The 21,187-nt window shown below is 43.6% G+C and overlaps 1 protein-coding gene across 6 annotated transcripts in view; it reads right to left on the bottom strand.

Moving 5' to 3' along the window:
- Positions 1-3,310: 3,310 nt before the first annotated feature.
- Positions 3,311-21,187, bottom strand: part of LOC118364669 (transmembrane protein 104-like) — an 87,528-nt gene continuing 69,651 nt past the window's right edge. Inside the window, exons 10-11 of one of the 6 annotated variants that reach the window (XR_008088721.1) lie at positions 6,544-7,491; positions 3,311-6,482 (exon numbers count right to left, since the gene is read on the bottom strand). Coding sequence is in view for 1 of the 6 variants with exons in the window: in XM_052491343.1 (XP_052347303.1) it covers positions 6,728-7,491 (764 nt within the window). In the remaining 5 variants the exon portion in view is untranslated. Of the gene's footprint in view, positions 7,492-21,187 lie in introns of all 6 variants that reach the window. The other 5 variants (XR_008088720.1, XR_008088722.1, XR_008088723.1 and 2 more) reach the window with 5 other exon arrangements.

Genomic DNA, 21,187 nt, shown 5'->3' with positions numbered 1-21,187 from the left:
GTCTTCTTGGTAAGCAACTCCAGTGTAGATTTGACCTTGTGTTGTAGGTTATTGTCCTGCTGAAAGTGGAATTCATCTCCCAGTGTCTGGTGGAAAGTAGACTGAACCAGGTTTTCCCTCTAGGATTTTACAAGCATTCCCACATTATGCAGCCACCAATATGCTAGAAAATATGGAGAGTGGTACTCAGTAACGTTTTGTATTGGATTTGCCCCAAACATAAAGCTTTATATTCAGAACAAAAACGTAATTGCTTTGCCACATTTTTGCAGTATTACTTTAGTGGCTTGTTTTGGAATATTTTTTATTCTGTACATGCTTTCTTCTTTTCACTCTGTCAATTAGGTTAGTATTGTAGAGTAACTAGAATGTTGTTGATCCATCCTCAGTTTTCTCCTATCACAGCCATTAAACTGTTTTAAAGTCACCATGGTGAAATCCCTGAGTGTTTTTTTTAGTTAAGAAGGACGTCTGTATCTTTGTAGTGACTGGGTGTATTGAGACACCATCCAAAGTGTAATTAATAACTTCACTACGCTCAAAGGTATAATCAATGTCTGCTTTTTTAATGTGAGGCATTGGAAAAGCTCCGTGGTCTTTGTGGTTGAATCCGTGCTTGAAATTCACAGCTCGACTGAGGGACCTTACAGACAATTGCGCGTGGGGTACAGAGATGAGGTAGTCATTCAAAAATCATATTAAACACTAATAAACACAATTTTTGCAACTAATGTGACTTGTTAAGCAATATTTCTCGTGGTCAAATTGATCTCGTTGTCAAATTGACTGGAGACAGCAGATCTCATTGTCAAATTGACTGGAGCCAACAAATCTCGTTGTCAAATTGACTATAGCCAGCAAATCTCTTGTCAAATTGACTGGAGACAGCAAATCTCTTGTCAAATTGACTATAGCCAGCAGATTTCGTTGTCAAATTGACTGGAGACAGCAAATCTCTTGTCAAATTGACTGAAGACAGCAAATCTCATTGTCAAATTGACTATAGCCAGCAAATCTCTTGTCAAATTGACTGAGACCAGCAAATCTCTTGTCAAATTGACTGAGGCCAGCAAATCTCTTGTCAAATTGACTGGAGCCAGCAAATCTCATTGTCAAATTGACTGGAGCCAACAAATCTCGTTGTCAAATTGACTATAGCCAGCAAATCTCTTGTCAAATTGACTGGAGACAGCAAATCTCTTGTCAAATTGACTGGAGCCAGCAAATCTCGTTGTCAAATTGACTGAGACCAGCAAATCTCTTGTCAAATTGACTATAGACAGCAAATCTCTTGTCAAATTGACTGGAGACAGCAAATCTCGTTGTCAAATTGACTATAGCCAGCAAATCTCTTGTCAAATTGACTATACATTTACATTTACATTTAAGTCATTTAGCAGACGCTCTTATCCAGAGCGACTTAGCCAGCAAATCTCTTGTCAAATGGACTATAGCCAGCAAATCTCGTTGTCAAATTGACTGGAGACAGCAAATCTCGTTGTCAAATTGACTGGAGACAGCAAATCTCGTTGTCAAATTGACTGGAGCCAGCAAATCTCGTTGTCAAATTGACTATAGCCAGCAAATCTCTTGTCAAATTGACTGGAGCCAGTAAATCTCTTGTCAAATTGACTGGAGCCAGCAAATCTCTTGTCAAATTGACTATAGCCAGCAAATTGCTTGTCAAATTGACTGGAGACAGCAAATCTCATTGTCAAATTGACTGGAGACAGCAAATCTCTTGTCAAATTGACTGGAGCCAGCAAATCTCGTTGTCAAATTGACTGAGGCCAGCAAATCTCTTGTCAAATTGACTATAGAGAGCAAATCTCTTGTCAAATTGACTGGAGACAGCAAATCTCGTTGTCAAATTGACTATAGCCAGCAAATCTCTTGTCAAATTGACTGGAGACAGCAAATATCATGTCAAATTGACTGGAGAGAGCAAATCTCGTTGTCAAATTGACTGGAGCCAGCAAATCTCGTTGTCAAATTGACTATAGCCAGCAAATCTCTTGTCAAATTGACTGGAGACAGCAAATCACGTTGTCAAATTGACTATAGCCAGCAGATTTCGTTGTCAAATTGACTGGAGACAAGCAAATATTGGCCTGTTGTAGTTTCCAACAGGCCAATATTCTACGTAGTTTAGCGCAGAAAACATTGTAATTAACTACAATGACCATAATCCATTGCATGCCTACTTGTCCAGTCTGTGTGGGGCACACAGAGGGAGAGAAGAGGAGACAGAAAAACACGTGATAGAGAGCAGTTGCGTGAGGTATCTCTCCCTGAAAATACATGATCTAAGTGAAGCTGCTACTCTCTGTTATTATCTATGCATAAGTCACTTTAATAACTCTACCCACATGTATATATTACCTCAATTACCTTGACTAAATGGTGCTCCCGCACATCGACTCTGTACCGGTTCCCCCTGTACCCCTTTGTTGTTACTTGTATTTCTTTTTTTAAGGTATTTTTCTCAAAACGGCATTGTTGGTTAAGGGCTTGTAAGTAAGCCCATTTCACTGTAAGGTCTACCTACACCTGTTGTATTTGGCACGTGACAAAATTTGTATTGGTATCAGCAATTATAAAATGTATTTAACTAGGCAAGTCAGTTAACACATTTTTATTTACATTGACAGCCTACCCCGGCCAAACCCTAACGACGCTGTGCCAATTGTGTGCTGCGCTATGGGACTCCCAATCACAGCAGGTTGTGATAAAGCCTGAAATCGAACCAGGGTCTGTAATGACGCCCCTAGCACTGAGATGCAGTGCCCTAGATCGCTGCGCCACTCGGGAGCCCTAAAAGTACCTTATTTACTTTGAAGAATCACTAAAATTAGTGATTTTGTCAGACAGCAGCTCTATATAGATGAGATGACGGAATAAAGTCATGAAATAGAACTAATGTGATATACACGACTGAAATATTTTATTAAAGTAATGTGAATAAATGACGGTTAAAAGATTATATGTAGTAAGGGGCAGTCTACCGTCATGGGACTTTTATTCATCGTTTTATTCTGTGTTACAGCATTCAACCCACATAATGCATAGTGCATTTGTTTTATAAATGTGCAAAACCTAAACACCCTCAAAAAGTCTAAAAAACACTCAGAATTAATTTGACAAGAGCCAGTCCATCTTTTGTTGGCCAATAAGAAAAAAACACAGAATATTGTGAAAAACTATCATTCCACTATTAAAATGTTGACATATTAAGGAAATGTTAATGTTTTATATCTCTTTAATTATCACAGAACTGTCTCAAAGTCACAAAGACGAGGCAAACCCACACTTTAGAAGACAAGGATATCCCAGTTTATTTTGAGGAGACATTGGTTGTCAGTTCGTTTAACTGGCTTACATGCAGATCTTATCTGACAGGCTGCTTAAAACAAAAACGTGCAAAAACGTGGAAAAACAGCAGTCAACAAATGAATGGAAACAATAACCCCAGGAAAAAGGCACATTTCACAACTCCAAAGAAGAGTCAGACACACTCATTTAAAATCTTTTCAAAGTGACACATACACTGACACAGAAGAATACACACACAGACAAACACTCTCAGAAACAGTCAATATTCGCTTGAAATCTTACTTCCCCAACCCAGTTCAAAGCATATTGCACATTTGTATTGAAAAGAAGACGAGGAAAAATAAGAAGAGGAGTAACTATCCATCACAATCTGGAGGCTTAAAGGAACAACTGACTACTGAATTTTGGAAGGAGCTGCATGCAGAAATGTAATGTTGACAATAATTACCAGAAGGAACACAAGATTGAAGAGAAGGAACCCAAGATTGAGAGAAGCAGTGTTACAGAAATAGTCAGCACTCTTTTTATGTCCTAACACACACAATACCAACAACATGCAGAGGTCTCTCATTCAATAGTCCTCAACAATACTGTACTGCCATCAATATGCTACAATGCATGACTATTAGTCTAATGCATTTTAAATAGTGTCAAGCTGTATATATTGATGGGTTAAGAATTACCATTGAAGACTGTTAGATAAATACCATAGTTATCAACCCTTACAACATCTTCAAACCATTTGCAAAAGTCTACGTAAAACACACAAAAGGTCAAACCCAAGGCAATTATGTGCAAACTTGTGCAATGTTGCAGGTGCAAACCATGAATGGCAATAAGTATTTCCCTTTTTGACGAGCAGTGTGCTCATGACAGCCAGCTAACGATACACTTTAGCTATTACTTTAGCACTTACATAGTAAAAGAGAACCACTATTCTAAATGTGACCATGTAATATGGAACCCTACACCACAAAACATGATTTACATTACCCAACAATACTGTTTCACAAAGATATGATTCCTGTAGTTGGGCTCCAAACTTGATGACTATAATGGGACATAATATATATTCTATAGAGCAGAGATATATATATATATAGATATATAGAACCAGAGGACATGACAATGAGGAGACAGAAGCGTATAACGTGGACATTAGCATGAGCAGAGCTCAGGGCGAAGAGGATGTTCCCACATGTCTGGAAGTAAAATCTAATTAGTCAATCAAACTGAGCTACCAGGAAACTCTAATAAAACCTCAAGTAAAGAGCTGATGACAAATCAGCCAGCTGAGAAGTTCTCGTTACGAGCGAGCACGAGACAGATGGTTAAAATCAAATCAAACGTTATTTGCCATATGCGGCGAATACAACAAGTGTAGACTTTACTGTGTAATGCTTACTTACAAGACCTTAACCAACAGTGATTGCAAAAAGAGATATACTGGGACTACTGTAGAGGTGTCTTTGTGTGGCACAGTAGGCACTGTACCAGCTGGCTCCTGGTGATGTAGCCAACATAAACCTTCCTGTGTCCATTGATAACTTTCTGGGGTCAAAGTTCAACAGAGAGCAGTCGGGTGCTGACATGGAGTTGATGAAGGGCTGATGATTTGGTGGTGAACAGTAAAACATGAGGGTGGTTTGTGTACAGTTTGAACTCAAGTTTGAACTCAAGATCGGTCTCCTGATGACCAGAGACAGAGCTCTGTCATCAGGCCCATCAGTCAGGGATCTGTCATGGACAAAGGTTCATTGTTCACAGGGAAGACAAGGAGAACTGAGGCAGAGCCACCAGTGAGGAATGTAGAAATACCAGCCATAATAAACTGATTATAACAGATTCATTTAGCTTGCTTTTTTCACCATCCCAAGTTCATTTTAAAGCCACATTAAAGTCTCTCTGCATTGCCATTAGGAACAGGAGCGTTGAGTGCGTTGTCAGGTTCTATTTTTCCTCCACTCTCCATCCTCTCTCCATAGTTTCAGCATATGTCTTTCGCCGCAACACAGTTTCTGAAGGTCCAGAGGAACACTGACACCTCCCTGCTCTATCCTTCCTTCAGTTATTTTGGATTTAAAATTAGGCATTTGGAAACAAGTTGACCAGCTCTTTGTATATGCTTAAAAACAGTGCTGTTGTAGTGTAATGCCTTGCTAATACAGTCCGATTGTTCAGCTTGTATTTTTCTAGAGGGACACTGGAACAGAGTGAACAAGGTCCTCTTCCTTGTGTTCCTACATACGGTAGCAGCTTTCATACAATCACAAGATATTTGGTCCCTTTCCACAAATGGTATAGATTACTCTTAAAAGGGGTGATCTGCAGTTGATATAATTAATAAATGTATGTGCTCATTGATTCTTGAAGAATATAACTTAAATAAATGCCTCATCCACTTAGTTCAACTCTCAAAACTGATCAGTACCTATAATATAAGCTTGTTGTACTCCAATGTTGTAAACATAGTACATGTAAATAAACACTATATAGCCTAAAAACATGTTTAAAATTATAATTGTGAAATCATGGAAGGCTGGTCCTTGTATGCATAGCTTGATCTATGAATTTGATAATGGTTTTCATCTCCAGCCCCAACCTCAAGCTTTTTACCGAAACAGGAACTGTTTGTAAACAAAGTAAATGTAAATAAACACTATATAGCTTTAAAACATTGTTAAAACTATAATTTTGATATCATGGATGGCTAGTCCTTACATGCATAGCTCGGTCTATGAATTTGATAATGGTTACATTTCTCCAGTCCCATCCTTTGGATGGGTACCTACATGCCTCTTATCAGAGATGGGTGTCACCAGAGAGGGCAGAGAGTGCTGGCACATGAAGGAGTAGACACACACTCCAAACAGGTTTGGACACACAGGGGTGGGGAGGACACTTTATAATGGTTACATTTCTCCAGTCCCATCCTTTTTACTGACACAGGGGTGGGGAGGACACTTTATAATGGTTACATTTCTCCAGTCCCATCCTTTGTACTAACACAGGGGTGGGGAGGACACTTTATAATGGTTACATTTCTCCAGTCCCATCCTTTTTACTGACACAGGGGTGGGGAGGACACTTTATAATGGTTACATTTCTCCAGTCCCATCCTTTGTACTAACACAGGGGTGGGGAGGACACTTTATAATGGTTACATTTCTCCAGTCCCATCCTTTGTACTGACACAGGGGTGGGGAGGACACTTTATAATGGTTTCAGCTGCTGATTACCGCTGTAATTAAAAGGGTTCCCATGCTACAAGAGCAGCATAAAAAAGGCACACCGTCCAACCTGTACCAAGTTCTGGAAGGCCTCAGGTAGAGAGAATGTAGAAATACAAGACACCCACACAGAGAAATCGGTCTTTCACAGTCAGTCAGTGTCCTCATTTCTTGGTGTCCTCCAGGATGATGTTGGCTGTGACAAACATGAGGCAGAAGGTAGCCCACACCACTACGAACCACACCCAGAAGGTGTGGCGGAACGGGGACCGGTGCTTGTTGACCTCGTCCGTGCCCAGCATAGGCACCAGGTGGCGCCGGCCGTAGTACACCAGTAGGGCGGGGATGACGTACTGGATGCCCGTGCCAGCGTAGGCACCCGTGATGCCCACCAGGGACTCCAGGTTGTGGGTGCAGAAGGCCACGATGATGGGCGGCACCAGAGTGATGAGGGGGAAGACGATGCGGTCAACCACCCAGGGGTAGGTGCCCCCGTCACGGTGGAAGAGGGTCTTCCAGTTGTTGCGCAGCGTGACTGCGATGATGGGGAAGTTGGTGCTGATGGTGAAGACGGGGAAGAGGCCCAGGAAGTAGCGCAAAGCGGGGATGTCCAGCACGTCACAGTTGTCAGTGAAGTTGAGGGTGTACATGTCGTGTAGCAGCGAGCTGTCGAAGCAGAAGATGGCTGTGAAGGAGAGCAGGCCGTAGAAGCCAAGGATGAGGACATAGTCACACACCACCAGGGTACCCACACGCCTCTTATCAGAGATGGGTGTCACCAGGGAGGGCAGAGAGTGCTGGCACATGAAGGAGTAGACACACACTCCAAACAGGTTTGGAACCCCAGAGATCTGGGCCATACGGGGGTGGCCTTCGCCCCGGCCTTTACCAATACGGATCAGAGCCAGGATAATCATCATGGTGAATGCTGAAAGACACACAGAAAAACAGCGGGTACTGGAGTTAAGTGATGTAACAACACCAAAACAAACAAGTAGTGTGTGAACATATTAAGACGGTTTCAAGGACAGCTTTTTTTCATCTACGTAACATTACAAAAATATGAAACTTTCTGTCCAAAAATGATGCAGAAAAATGTATCCATGCTTTTGTTACTTCTAGGTTAGACAACTGCAATGCTGTATTTTCCGGCTACCCGGATAAAGCACTAAATAAACTTAATTTAGTGCTAAATACGGCTGCTAGAATCCTGACTAGAACCCCAAAATTTGATCATATTACTCCAGTGCGAGCCTCCCTACACTGGCTTCCTGTCAAGCCAAGGGCTAATTTCAAGGTTTTACTGCTAACCTACAAAGCATTACATGGGCTTGCTCCTACCCATCTTTCCAATTTGGTCCTGCCGTACATACCTACATGTACGCTACGGTCACAAGATGCAGGACTTCTAATTGTCCCTAGAATTTCTAAGCAAACAGCTGGAGGCAGGGCTTTCTCCTATAGAGCTCCATTTTTATGGAATGCTCTGCCTACCCATGTCAGAGACGCAAACTCGGTCTCAACCTTTAAGTCTTTACTGAAGACTCATCTCTTCAGTGGGTCATATGATTGAGTGTAGTCTGGCCCAGGAGTGTGAAGGTGAACGGAAAGGCCCTGGAGCAACGAACCGCCCTTGCTGTCTCTGCCTGGCCGGTTCCCCTCTCTCCACTGGGATTCTCTGCCTCTAACCCTATTACAGGGGCTGAGTCACTGGCTTACTGGCTCTTCCATGCCGTCCCTAGGAGGGGTGCGTCACGTACCTGACGTGATCTTCCTGTCTGGGTTGGCGCCCCCCCCCCCCTCCCCTTGGGTTGTGCCGTGGCGGAGATCTTTGTGGGCTATACTCGGCCTTGTCTTAGGATGGTAAGTTGGTGGTTGAAGATATCCCTCTAGTGGTGTGGGGGCTGTGCTTTGGCAAAGTGGGTGGGGTTATATCCTGCCTGTTTGGCCTTGTCTGGGGGTATCATCGAAAGGACAACAGTGTCTCCTGACCCCTCCTGTCTCCAGTATTTATGCTGCAGTAGTTTGTGTCAGGGGGCTAGGGTCAGTCTGTTATATCTGGAGTACTTCTCCTGTCTTATCCGGTGTCCTGTGTGAATTTAAGTATGCTCTCTCTAATTCTCTCTTTCTCTCTCTCGGAGGACCATACCTCAGGTCTACCTGGCATGAGGACTCCTTGCTGTCCCCAGTCCACCTGGCCGTACTGCTGCTCCAGTTTCAACTGTTCTGCCTGCGGCTATGGAACACTGACCTGTTCACCGAATGTGCTACCTGTCCCAGACCTGCTGTTTTCAACTCTCTGGAGATAGCAGGAGCGGTAGAGATACTCTTAATGATTGGCTATGAAAAGCCAACTGACATTTACTCCTGAGGTGCTGACTTGCTGCACTACTGTGATTATTATTATTTGACCATGCTGGTCATTTATGAACATTTGAACACCGTGGCCATGTTCTGTTATAATCTCCACCTGGCACAGCCAGAAGAGGACTGGCCACCCCTCATAGCCTGGTTCCTCTCTAGGTTTCTTCCTAGGTTTTGGCCTTTCTAGGGAGTTTTTCCCTAGCTACCGTGCTTCTACACCTGCATTGCTTGCTGTTTGGGGTTTTAGGCTGGGTAACTGTACAGCACTTTGAGATATCAGCTGATGTAAGAAGGGCTATATAAATACATTTGATTTGTGTGTACGACATTTCAAAAAGGTAAAATCAGCTCCCACAGAGGGACTGAGATAGCCTCAAGGGAGCCTTGATTTAAACTGCATGAGGCTATCTACTAGGAGAGTTGAAAGGGAAGCTGTTACGGTAAAATAAAGTTCAAATTTCCTTTAGACCAAATCAAACCCATATTTTACTTGGTTGCATGCAAACTAAAACACAAAAATCCTCAGAGTAAAGTAAAATATTTAATGTAAAAAGTGAATTAAATTGTAAGCTAAATATTGGCCAAATCTATAATACACCTACATCATCTCATGACAACAGTAATAGGATTGGCCGAGTAAAGAAATGACACAAAGGCATTTAAGGATACAGATAATAAATATAATTTTTTGGGACATTCGACTTCGGGTCACCGGGTTCACATTATTGCATATTTCTGATGCCAAATTGTGATCCGGTGCATGCCAACTAGGCAAAGCTACACACCGCTTAATCCCTGAATGCTTTTGATGGGTCCAGATATTGCAACATCCCAGAGGTCAGATTAGGGCCAAACCTCTGGAATGATCCCTTTATGTAGCCCTCCCCTAATCCACCCCTACCTTTCATTATAGCACCACTGTTTTTAAAAATACCTTTTAAAGGGCAAGCCTTCTACCATTGCTAATCTGAAAGCGATTAATGTTGACAAGGCAAGATCGTTTAGGCCCTAATGGGCTGTGGGAAGAATGCTGAGCTGGCCAGGACGGACACATAACTCAGCTTCCTCCTCTGTCCTCCATGCTGCTAATGCCTGAGCATGGCCATCCAGGTAGAAACACAAGCCAGCATCAGTCAGCTGACTGCAGAAACAATATGACCTAAACTCCCCCCCATCAAAGGGCAGGAGGCTTTATGCCTCATGAGGATAATACTGAGATATTGCCTGCCAGTTGCCTGATCCAGAAACTATCCCGCAGGCAAAGACTACAGCCTATAGGAATGCTATGGATTATATACAGTGTGTGAAGGCTCTCTGACTCTCAGTTCATCCAACCTAAAGTCAGCAGAGGTTGGAGGCTGGGTGGTACAAAAGGCGTCAGCGTCTCCACCTCCTACTGTTTGTGCAAAGGCCATCCCCAAATCGATTGGTGCGACTGCCTCTGTGGCTGTTTGGCTGGGTGTTACTAAATGAGAGCTTTAAGCATGGATGCCAGTCTTATTAAAGGCTCAGAGTCATGCCTGCCCCCCCCCCCCCAATCCACCCCCTCACCTTCCCAAACCCAATCAGGCCATTAAACTGGGAATCAGTCACAGACGCACTCCACGGCCCACTCCTCAGCTTTCATCACACTCACACACAGGGTGACGTTCAGAACGCACATTGCTTCACTACTCACCCCACTACACCATACCACTAGGACCCAACTTCAAAACACACCCACACAGCCCTGCGTAGCTATGCAGGTTAGACTAGAGCCAAAGCTCTTTTGTACTTGCCGGCAATATCTCAGAATCTATCTGGGCCCAATTGCCAGGAGAGGCAACCCATCAGTGTCAGGGGGGAGGATGGATTGGCTCTTTAGATAGGGCCTGAGTGAGGGGCCAGCGGATTACCAATTCATCTGCAGCAACTGGGGCGGTGGGAGGGGGCATAGGGAGGAGACGGGGGAGAGGGGTGCCACCGGCAGCCTCATCCTCCTTCAAGGTCTCTCACTAGCATCAGGTGAGGTCGGGACAGGAGTGGAGTCCTCTGCTCCAATCCTTCAATGTTTGTTTTTTTACACTCTTCAGGGCACAGGTGAAATATTCCAGAGCTAGCAAGGGGGAAAGGGGCTGGGAACATGGAGTTTTAATCTGCCCCTATTAATCAGGTACTGTGTACTTCTGCCGTGGCACTTTAATGTATGTCAGGGGGATGAAATGATTCACTCCAATTACAAGGACAAAATGTTCCGAGGAGGGGATGGGGGAAAACAACCAATGACAGAGGTAGTAGGATAGCTAACAAGTAGTGGGATTATGCCTTTGGAGAGAACAAGCAGAAATAAAACAAGAGTTGTTAACTAACAGGCTAAATACAAACATCTTATTTTGACTAATGTGATTACTTATTCATCTTAAAATAGGACAAGATACTCTTAAAAACAAGTTTTTCCTTGTGCTTTATGTGGACTTAGTTTGGGGTGGACACTGAGATAAAGATGCCCAGCAGTGGCCAAAGTCCTCAGATAGTCAAGATTTAAAGGATACCTGGCCTACATCCATTGTCAACATTGGCTCAGGACAGGAGAAGCAGCCAGAGCAGAATCCAGTTTTAACACAGTCTATGTAGAGAATGGGACAGTGGGCAGTGGACCAGCACTCAAGGACATCGGCAAATAAGAGCAAATAACACCTTCACAACAAGTATAATCCCCTAAGACATCACGTCAAAACATATGGAAAACTATGCAGGTGAGGTCAACACTCAATGTGAAAACATGAGCCACATTGGGACTCTGGGAATACACTATGTATTGTCGTGACGTTGTCTTTGTATCTTCATCTGACTGGACATGAGAGACTGTCAGTGGGGGTGGTTATCAGCTGTCCCTCTCACTTCAGGCATGGAACACAATGTGCTGTATGACAGTCTGCCTGCTGTACTCTCCCTCTCTCTCCCTGAGAAGTAATGTACATCCGCTGTGTGTGAAACAGCCATCAAAAGGAGCCGTCCCGCTGGTCATGACAGAGGATGGACAGCGGGAGACGCTTCTCCTCTATTCCCTGACATTAACGGTAAGAGGCTATACAGGAAGGAACATGGGCGGAGGGCGTTTAATTAAGAGTCTTATAGGACGGGACGCCACGCACACCTAGTGTACAGATGCTTAACCTTCACCAGAGCAACAGGTCTTTTCTCTGCCAGCAAGGCTGAAATGTTAGGTTGTCGTGGTGCAACAAGCACAGTGATTCATCACACTCCCCTCGTATCCCCTCGGTGAGGCCCATGGAAGCCTGGAGGAAAATGGCACTGGTATCTATGTACAGTCTTCTTCATCTTGATGTATCTGCCTCTGATGCCGCAGCCCAGCGCACTCCTCTCGGCAGGGTTTGAACTGTAAAACCCCTGGCGACACGGTCAGTGACTGGCTCCTTTATGAGGGAAGGGCAACGCTTTAAAAAGCTGATAGAAAACTTTGCTCTTTTCCTACCGTACGGCGGCACAGGCTAAGGTTGGGACAAGGAGGGTCGGCATTGCGCCTCAAATTGATAGTGAATGGCAAAAAGGCATAGCGGCTCCGCGGGTATCAACACAGGCTGATCAGACAGTGTGAGGGGCAGGGAGAGTTTGGGTGAAATGTATTTTTTTAACCATGACTTTCAGGTCAAGATGTATCACATGGTATTAGAGTGGAATGACATTGGCAGCAATCTTTGACCTGGCTCCATTTTGAGCAGGTACACCAGAGCGGCTGAATAGAACCCACCCAAATAACTGGTGCAACCTTCTGGGTTATAGATCGGGAAGCCATAGCCAGGTCACAACTTAAATAATTACTTTGGCAGTTGCTTGACAAACACACGTCTGTGATAGAGAACAAGTGAGGTTCAAAGGTAAACAGTGTTCTGTAAAAAAGCATATTTGACCCTTCTACTGTAGTTCTGTCCTAAAGTTTCTCTCCTATGGCAGAGGAGATGGAGTGACAGAATTTCTCTCCTATGGCAGAGGAGATGGAGTGACAGAGAATCTCTCCTATGGCAGAGGAGATGGAGTGACAGAGAATTTCTCTCCTATGGCAGAGGAGATGGAGTGACAGAGAATTTCTCTCCTATGGCAGAGGAGATGGAGTGACAGAGAATTTCTCTCCTATGGCAGAGGAGATGGAGTGACAGAGAATTTCTCTCCTATGGCAGAGGAGATGGAGTGACAGAATTTCTCTCCTATGGCAGAGGAGATGGAGACAGAGGATGACAGAATTTCTCTCCTATGGCAGAGGAGATGGAGTGACAGAATTTCTCTCCTATGGCAGAGGAGATGGAGTGACAGAATTTCTCTCCTATGGCAGAGGAGATGGAGTGACAGAGAATTTCTCTCCTATGGCAGAGGAGATGGAGTGACAGAATCTCTCCTATGGCAGAGGAGATGGAGTGACAGAATTTCTCTCCTATGGCAGAGGAGATTGAGTGACAGAATTTCTCTCCTATAGCAGAGGAGATGGAGTGACAGAATTTCTCTCCTATGGCAGAGGAGATGGAGTGACAGAATTTCTCTCCTATGGCAGAGGAGATGGAGTGACAGAGAATCTCTCCTATGGCAGAGGAGATGGAGTGACAGAGAATTTCTCTCCTATGGCAGAGGAGATGGAGTGACAGAGAATTTCTCTCCTATGGCAGAGGAGATGGAGTGACAGAGAATTTCTCTCCTATGGCAGAGGAGATGGAGTGACAGAGAATTTCTCTCCTATGGCAGAGGAGATGGAGTGACAGAATTTCTCTCCTATGGCAGAGGAGATGGAGTGACAGAATTTCTCTCCTATGGCAGAGGAGATGGAGTGACAGAGAATTTCTCTATGGCTCTGATCCCGACTATCATGCTTTAGTGCTCATTAAAGACAAGGCCTCATTTGTCTTACTTAAGGCACTGAACTAACTCCTCTTATCTTTGAAAGAGAATGATAATTGATAAGATGAAAGAACTGGACACTAAGTAGAACAAAGTACATTTTGATAATGTACTCATTCATCATTCCTTTGCAACTGGATCATGCTACACGAGTTAGGGCAACCATGTGTGGGTTTTATAGTACTTGATGGAGCCTTAGCTGAGAATCTCAATGTTTTATCTGTCTAACTGCGAGGAATAGGAGGACATCTTTGATCACTAGGAGTGCTTTAGAGGCACGGGGACAGTGTGTCTGTAGAGAAAATCCAACGTAGTTAGTCAGATTACAAGCCATTGGTAATAGCATAGAGCCAGCATTAAATAAGTCATTGCATCATAAATTCAAAGCAAATTAAATATTTTTCAACCGCCGTAATGATTTAAAAAATATTTAAAAAAAATTGTACATTTTACATTCCTTCTTGCGGCCATATTGCTCTCCTCTCTCTAAAGGGCAGTGTCATTGACTTCCTGATGGAGTCTACTCTGAAGCACTTTTTTCACCCTCCTGCTAATCCTCAATTAACAATGGAAACTCCTTCTTGCCTCTCCATCGATGGACACTCAGGTGAAAAACTCATTAATTCAGATGGGATGAGCCATTTTCTTTGCAGAGATATCTCCGATGATATGGTGATTACCTGGACTTTTACATTAACACTCTCTGCTCTTCACGCCTGTCTGCAGGTTACACTCGTCACACGGCATCGGGGAGGGACTGAGTGCATTGTGTAGGTGTCAAACAGTCACATATCACATCCACATAACTGCTACCGGTGATATATAGCACTTCAATGGGGATGGCCATGACCTTGTGGGGAATGTTTCAACTTAAACGCCCCCCAGAGGAGGCACTTACAGTTGTATCTCCAGTGGTAGCAAACAAAGAGTTTGGCCGGCACTCTCAACCCCCCAAGGAACTGTAGAATACAGTATCTGGAGAAGAGGGACTCCTCTTCAGCCGCCTCCCTGTGACGGGTTTCCTTGACTTCATTAAGGAGCACAAAATGACTTCAGACTTCAGGTGAGGAGCTTTGAAGCACACCACTGTTCTGATTTTGTGAGTAGTACACTCCCTGTACCATTGCTTTTGCGCTTGATGTGGGAAGAAGTGTCTATAATAACAGTTGACAGGTCAAGGGCTTTTCATGTGCTTTCATCTTTCTGACATTAAAAGACATACGGGATATTATTCTAGCAAAGGCTTTGACAGTAGATAGGAACATTAATCTCTACTGGTATACAAACTGACCTCTTGCTACTTCCATTGCCTAACAGATTCAAATCCAAGTCCCACTCCAGCAGCACTCCTTTGCAGCAATCATCCCATCATTAATTAAAGGGCAACTCCACCACTTTTCAAACTCATTTTCATTATCTCCAGCACCAAACCAATGTTTACATAATTTGTGAACAGTGTTTCTATGATCTGTGGTTAAAACAATAAGAAAGGACATTCTCTCATCACAGGGTAAGATTTAAAACCTGCGACAAGTGTAGAGCCAGAGGGAGGGTATTTTCTTGCTCCCCACGTCACCACGAATCTCATAGTGTTTAAAACATTTTAACCATTTTTTTTCTATAAAACATAGAAATGCACAGTTTTCACATATGTAGACACTGGTATTGTGCTGGAGATAATGAAAATGAGTTTGAAAAGTGGAGGAGTTGCCCTTTAAATCAGGTGCTCCATGATGAGACCACTTGGTTGAGTCTCAGTGGCAATGAGCAGCTCTGGCAGTTTGCCCGATTTCTAGGTTTGCAGAATCTTTTACTGCAGATGTTTTTTGGTGATATCCTATAATGGCATAGTCTTGGTTATCAGAAGCAGGGGGAGAGAACAGCCACGGCGTGTGTGATAGCTGGTGATAATGGCCTGCTAGCCTGGCTACTTCGAGACAAGCCCCGCGATCAGGGTGTGCAGTATCGCAGCAGGGCTGCCATTTAACACCCCACACAGCAGCTCAACTCCACCGGGCAGAGCAGAGTTCAACTCCATGACGTTATCTACAGTGTTCACCAAAACATCAATTAGTCCAATCACTCAGCCATGCTGCTGCAAATTGCACATTCGGCCAAAGATAAGAAACAAAATGCACCTACCTTCCTTACCATAAGGCTGAGCTAAGCCACGCTCCAAACACTGGGATCTCGAAAACACATCCGCTTGAGGCTGCCCCCCCCTTAACTTCTCAACCGCAAATGTTTAAAACCAACAAGCTCTTCTGTGCTACTGCTGACATTTTTTAAAATTGTATAACAAACTAATAGAAGTCAAATGTTTATGTAAATTAAGTGGGTGGTTGCACCAGGTTAGTTAAAACACCCATCCAACAGTAACTAAACATTCAGTGAGTGCAAGAATATACATTTATTTTTTCTTCTGACCATATCAAATCATTTATTGAGCATAGAAAGCTTGGCTCGTGATGCAATGGACGTACAAGGCAGACAAGATATAAATAAACCAAATTCTCATCTGCTTCTGTCTTCAATATCAAATCCTGTTCAGGTCTGACATTTCTTTCAAATGAGACAAACGTAAAATGTTCAAAGCAAGATTGTGCATTTGACCTCTAGTATTCCTGCAGATCAATGACGAAACCCTGAGAAAGAGTGTACACTACAACACCAGACTGCAGTTAAAACTACATTCGAGAAGCACTGTGTCTTACATTCTCAGTCCTCCCTCACCTCCCTCCCAGACAAGGAAATGGAGGCGATGACAACAACACAGTGAGGTGAGAGGGGGACTGAAGTCAACAGTCATGATTAAGGGCTTAGTTGTCAGGGTATTGAGCTACAACTGACCCCAGGCAACACCACAGCAGAGAAATCCTACAAGTTTTCCCCTAATCACCTCCTAGAAATTGTGTTCACTATCAAAACTAAGGTCTCATTACAAAATGAAACACCAAACACCAATACTAAAAAGGATCAAGGAGAGGTGCCCAAAAACAAATAGGGAAAAAAGCTGCCCATGTGTATTTCTCTATATATACAGTGGGGCAAAAAAGTATTTAGTCAGCCACCAATTGTGCATGTTATCCCAATTAAAAAGATGAGAGAGGCCTGTAATTTTCATCACAGGTACACTTCAACTATGACAGACACAATGAGAAAAACAATTCCAGAAAATCACATTGTAGGATTTTTTATGAATTTATTTGCAAATTATGGTGGAAAATAAATCTCAATACTTTGTTATATACCCTTTGTTGGCAATGACAGAGGTCAAACGTTTTCTGTAAGTCTTCACAAGGTTTTCACACACTGTTGCTGGTATTTTGGCCCATTCCTCCATGCAGATCTCCTCTAGAGCAGTGATGTTTTAGAGCTGTTGCTGGTCAACATGGACTTTCAACTCCCTCCAAGAATTTGCTATGGGGTTGAGATCTGGAGACTGGCTAGACCACTCCAGAACCTTGAAATGCTTCTTACGAAGCCACTCCTTCGTTGCCCGGGCGGTGTGTTTGGGATCATTGTCATGCTGAAAGACCCAGCCACGTTTCATCTTCAATGCCCTTGCTGATGGAAGGAGGTTCACACTCAAAATCTCACGATACATGGCCCCATTCATTCTTTCCTTTACACGGATCAGTCGTCCTGGTCCCTTTGCAGAAAAACAGCCCCAAAGCATGATGTTTCCACTCCCATGCTTCACAGTAGGTATGGTGTTCTTTGGATGCAACTCAGCATTCTTTGTCCTCCAAACACGGCGAGTTGAGTTTTTACCAAAAAGTTATATTTTTGGATTCATCTGACCATATGACTTTCTCCCAATCTTCTTCTGGATCATCCAAATGCTCTCTAGCCAACTTCAGACGGGTCTGGACATGTACTGGCTTAAGCAGGGGGACACGTCTGGCACTGCAGGATTTGAGTCCCTGGCGGCGTAGTGTGTTACTGATGGTAGGCTTTGTTACTTTGGTCCCAGCTCTCTGAAGGTCATTCACTAGGTCTCCCCGTGTGGTTCTGGGATTTTTGCTCAACGTTCTTGTGATCGTTTTGACCCCACGGGGTGAGATCTTGCGTGGAGCCCCAGATCGAGGGAGATTATCAGTGGTCTTGTATGTCTTCCATTTCCTAATAATTGCTCCCACAGTTGATTTCTTCAAACCAATCTGTTTACCTATTGCAGATTCAGTCTTCCCAGCCTGGTGCAGGTCTACAATTTTGTTTCTGGTGTCCTTTGACAGCTCTTTGGTCTTGGCCGTAGTGGAGTTTGGAGTGTGATTGTTTGAGGTTGTGGACAGGTGTCTTTTATACTGATAACAAGTTCAAACAGGTGCCATTAATACAGGTAACGAGTGGAGGACAGAGGAGCCTCCACTCAGAGGAGAAGAAGTTACAGGTCTGTGAGAGCCAGAAATCTTGCTTGTTTGTAGGTGACCAAATACTTATTTTCCACCATAATTTGCAAATTAATTAATACAAAAATCCTACAATGTGATTTTCTGGATTTTCTTTTCTCATTCTGTCTGTCATACCTATGATGAAAATTACTGGCCTCTCATCTTTTAAGTGGGAGAACTTGCACAATTGGTGGCTGACTAAATACTTTTTTGCCCCACTGTATATATCAAAACTCAACAGAGATGTGAGTAAAGCGGACTTAGGATCTGAGCTCGGTTTATGTTTTGTTTCTGAAGGAGAAGTGTCAAACTAAGACATCTACATCTGCATTGGTTGCTGTTTGGGGTTTTGGCTGGGTTTCTGTACAGCACTTTGTGACATTGGCTGATGTCAAAAGGGCATTATAAATACATTTGATTGAAGACATATTTTCTATCTGAACAACTCCATGGTCAGTGTTGACTAGAAGTAATGTCCGTTGTGACAAGAAAAGGAATGATGCATTCCAATCTGCAGTTTTCCTTTAATGCAAATTTCAGGACTTCTGAGCTGTGCTGATGTTGGAAAGTTCATGAACGCCCAGCCATACTTCAACATTCCCCGTGAGACGCACTCTACATTAGCCTCTCTGGGCAAACTCTTAGGTTCCGCTCAATCAGCCACTAGTAGAGGTCCCTCCCTGACCTTCAAAAACAAATACTACCCTCTCTCTCTGCTTGAAATGGCAATAGGTAGCTGTAACGCTCCCTGGTTACTCCCTAAACCAAGACAGTGGGATGGACTGGATAGGGATCCACAGATCACTGTGGGCTGGGGCCTGTGGTTCCAGCTATTAATTTCTCCAGAGAGAGTAACAGCCCTAGTTAATTTCACAGCCTCTTTTCCTATTGAGCTGGAGGTTACTCCACACAAAGCTGGCTGGGGTGGTGTAGCTCACCATGTCTAGAAAAACAGATGTGACAGTGGGAGGACAGTGTTCTCAGAATGCATGATTTCTCCATTCCCAGCATACAGTAGGATCTATATGCCATGGCTGTAAGGGTAATAAATAGCGCCTCGGAGGCTCTTCACCTATCCATCCATCCATCCCTGTGGAGACAGAAGCGGGGTGATTCATGCTCGTTTACCGAGCTAGCTGCCTTTCCGTCTATTCCTCTCCACTCAATATCAATTAAAGTGCCGGCTCTTAACCCTTCTCCCGGTCTGCTGTCAGATAATGATCCCCCTCTTTCTCATCACAGTGTGCTGCTAGAGAGGATGGGGACAAGGTAACAAGGCAGCAAGCTTTATCTATTCACATAACTCACCCAATGGAGATGGGTTTCAACAAACAAGCGTGTGAGCACCTATGGGAGTTCATAGAGACTGGGTGCAGTATGTGAGCGATATAGTCATTCAACTAAGAGCCTATGAGGTCATCAGGCAACAGAACTGTGACATTAAACGATGGGTCAGGGGAACCGCGTATAGAGTAGGAGGAATAATAAACAGGAACATGAACGGGAAACGCAAATGGGTCTGGAAACAGGGCTACACAAAGTTTCTAATGGCTCCAGCAAAGTGGGACCATGGACAGAAGCAGCTACAAGCAGAGTGATGGGATCACAACCAGGACAGGAGACGGAGTTACAAGAGGAATACACATATGGACTACTATGTCCACTATGTAAGTCATGTCCTCATTGGGGGAAGACAAAACGTGTGTAGTGAGCTTGGTTGGACAGGGGGGGCTCAGCTGAGTGACACTGACAAGGCCACAGGCAGTGAGCAGGGCACAGGGCTTCAACACATCTCGCCTAACACCCCCCTACTCTGCACCCCTTATCCACCACTATCATCATCACCCCCCCCCCCCACAGGGCATCATGGGTGAGTGGAGAGGCAGGCAGGTGAGCCTGGCCACCTGGCCCCTTGTCTAGGGCGAGTAATGAGTATGAAAGAGAAGGGCCTTGAGAAAAGAATGGCGATGGAAGTGGCTGAACGGGGGACATAACTACGCAGGTATCAATATCTGGTATCTTAGAAGACAAGAAAGGATCTGATAGTGGTGGAAAGTCATTAAATCCGGCAAATGCAGGCTACTGTAAAAATGAAGAAAAAGGTGACTAACATGCACTGTCAGTTTTGTCAGACAGTTTGCTATAATGCAGTTATATTTTAAGGATAACTGCATACTGGTTGGCACTAGAAAAAAAGGAAAAGCTCAGTAGTACTAATTGCTTATTAAAATATACGAGTTGTCAATAGGTGAGAATCCTGTGGTTCGATGTTGTGATATGGTTTCAGAGTGACAAGAACATTAATATAATTGCTGTCTAAAAACGTATCATACTGTACAACATCAGTGTCATCATGGAAATCATCTGACTGAAAACAAAAAACCCTGGGAGGACTTGTTTCAAACATGTCTTAAGACATTCTCAGTCTCCTCATAAGCTGTCTCATAAAAAAGATATATATTTAAATTCTTACACTTGAGGGTTTTGTTTTGTTAGTAACTCTTCATTAACATTAATGGGGATCTGTTGTTCATGCTTATTTGGCGGCTTTAAGGTGCGGAGAAGGAGTCACAGGATGATTCAGAGATACCTGGTACATGAAGGTGTAAAACCATGGGCCTAATCCAGAGACGTATTCACAGTGCATACTAATGACATTCTTAAAACAATCATGAATCCCATCATCGTGACAGAAATAAGAGGTTTACTATTACTTTCACTATATCGTTAAGTTGGTATTAAATTCCTCCCTTGAGACCAAAGCTTTAAGTCACAACCTTCGCCAAGACATAAGCTATGCTACAGTACACGCATATTTTATTTTACCTTTATTTAACTAGGCAAGTCAGTTAAGAACAAATTCTTATTTTCAATGACGCCCTAGGAACAGTGGGTTAACTTTCCTGTTCGGGGGCAGAATGACAGCGCAGGGATTTGAACTTGCAACCTTTCGGTTACTAGTCCAATGCTCTAACCACT

This window comes from Oncorhynchus keta, chromosome 32 (genome assembly GCF_023373465.1).
Source record: "Oncorhynchus keta strain PuntledgeMale-10-30-2019 chromosome 32, Oket_V2, whole genome shotgun sequence".
NCBI lineage: Eukaryota > Metazoa > Chordata > Actinopteri > Salmoniformes > Salmonidae > Oncorhynchus > Oncorhynchus keta.
This window is presented reverse-complemented; position numbering and strand designations above follow the sequence as displayed.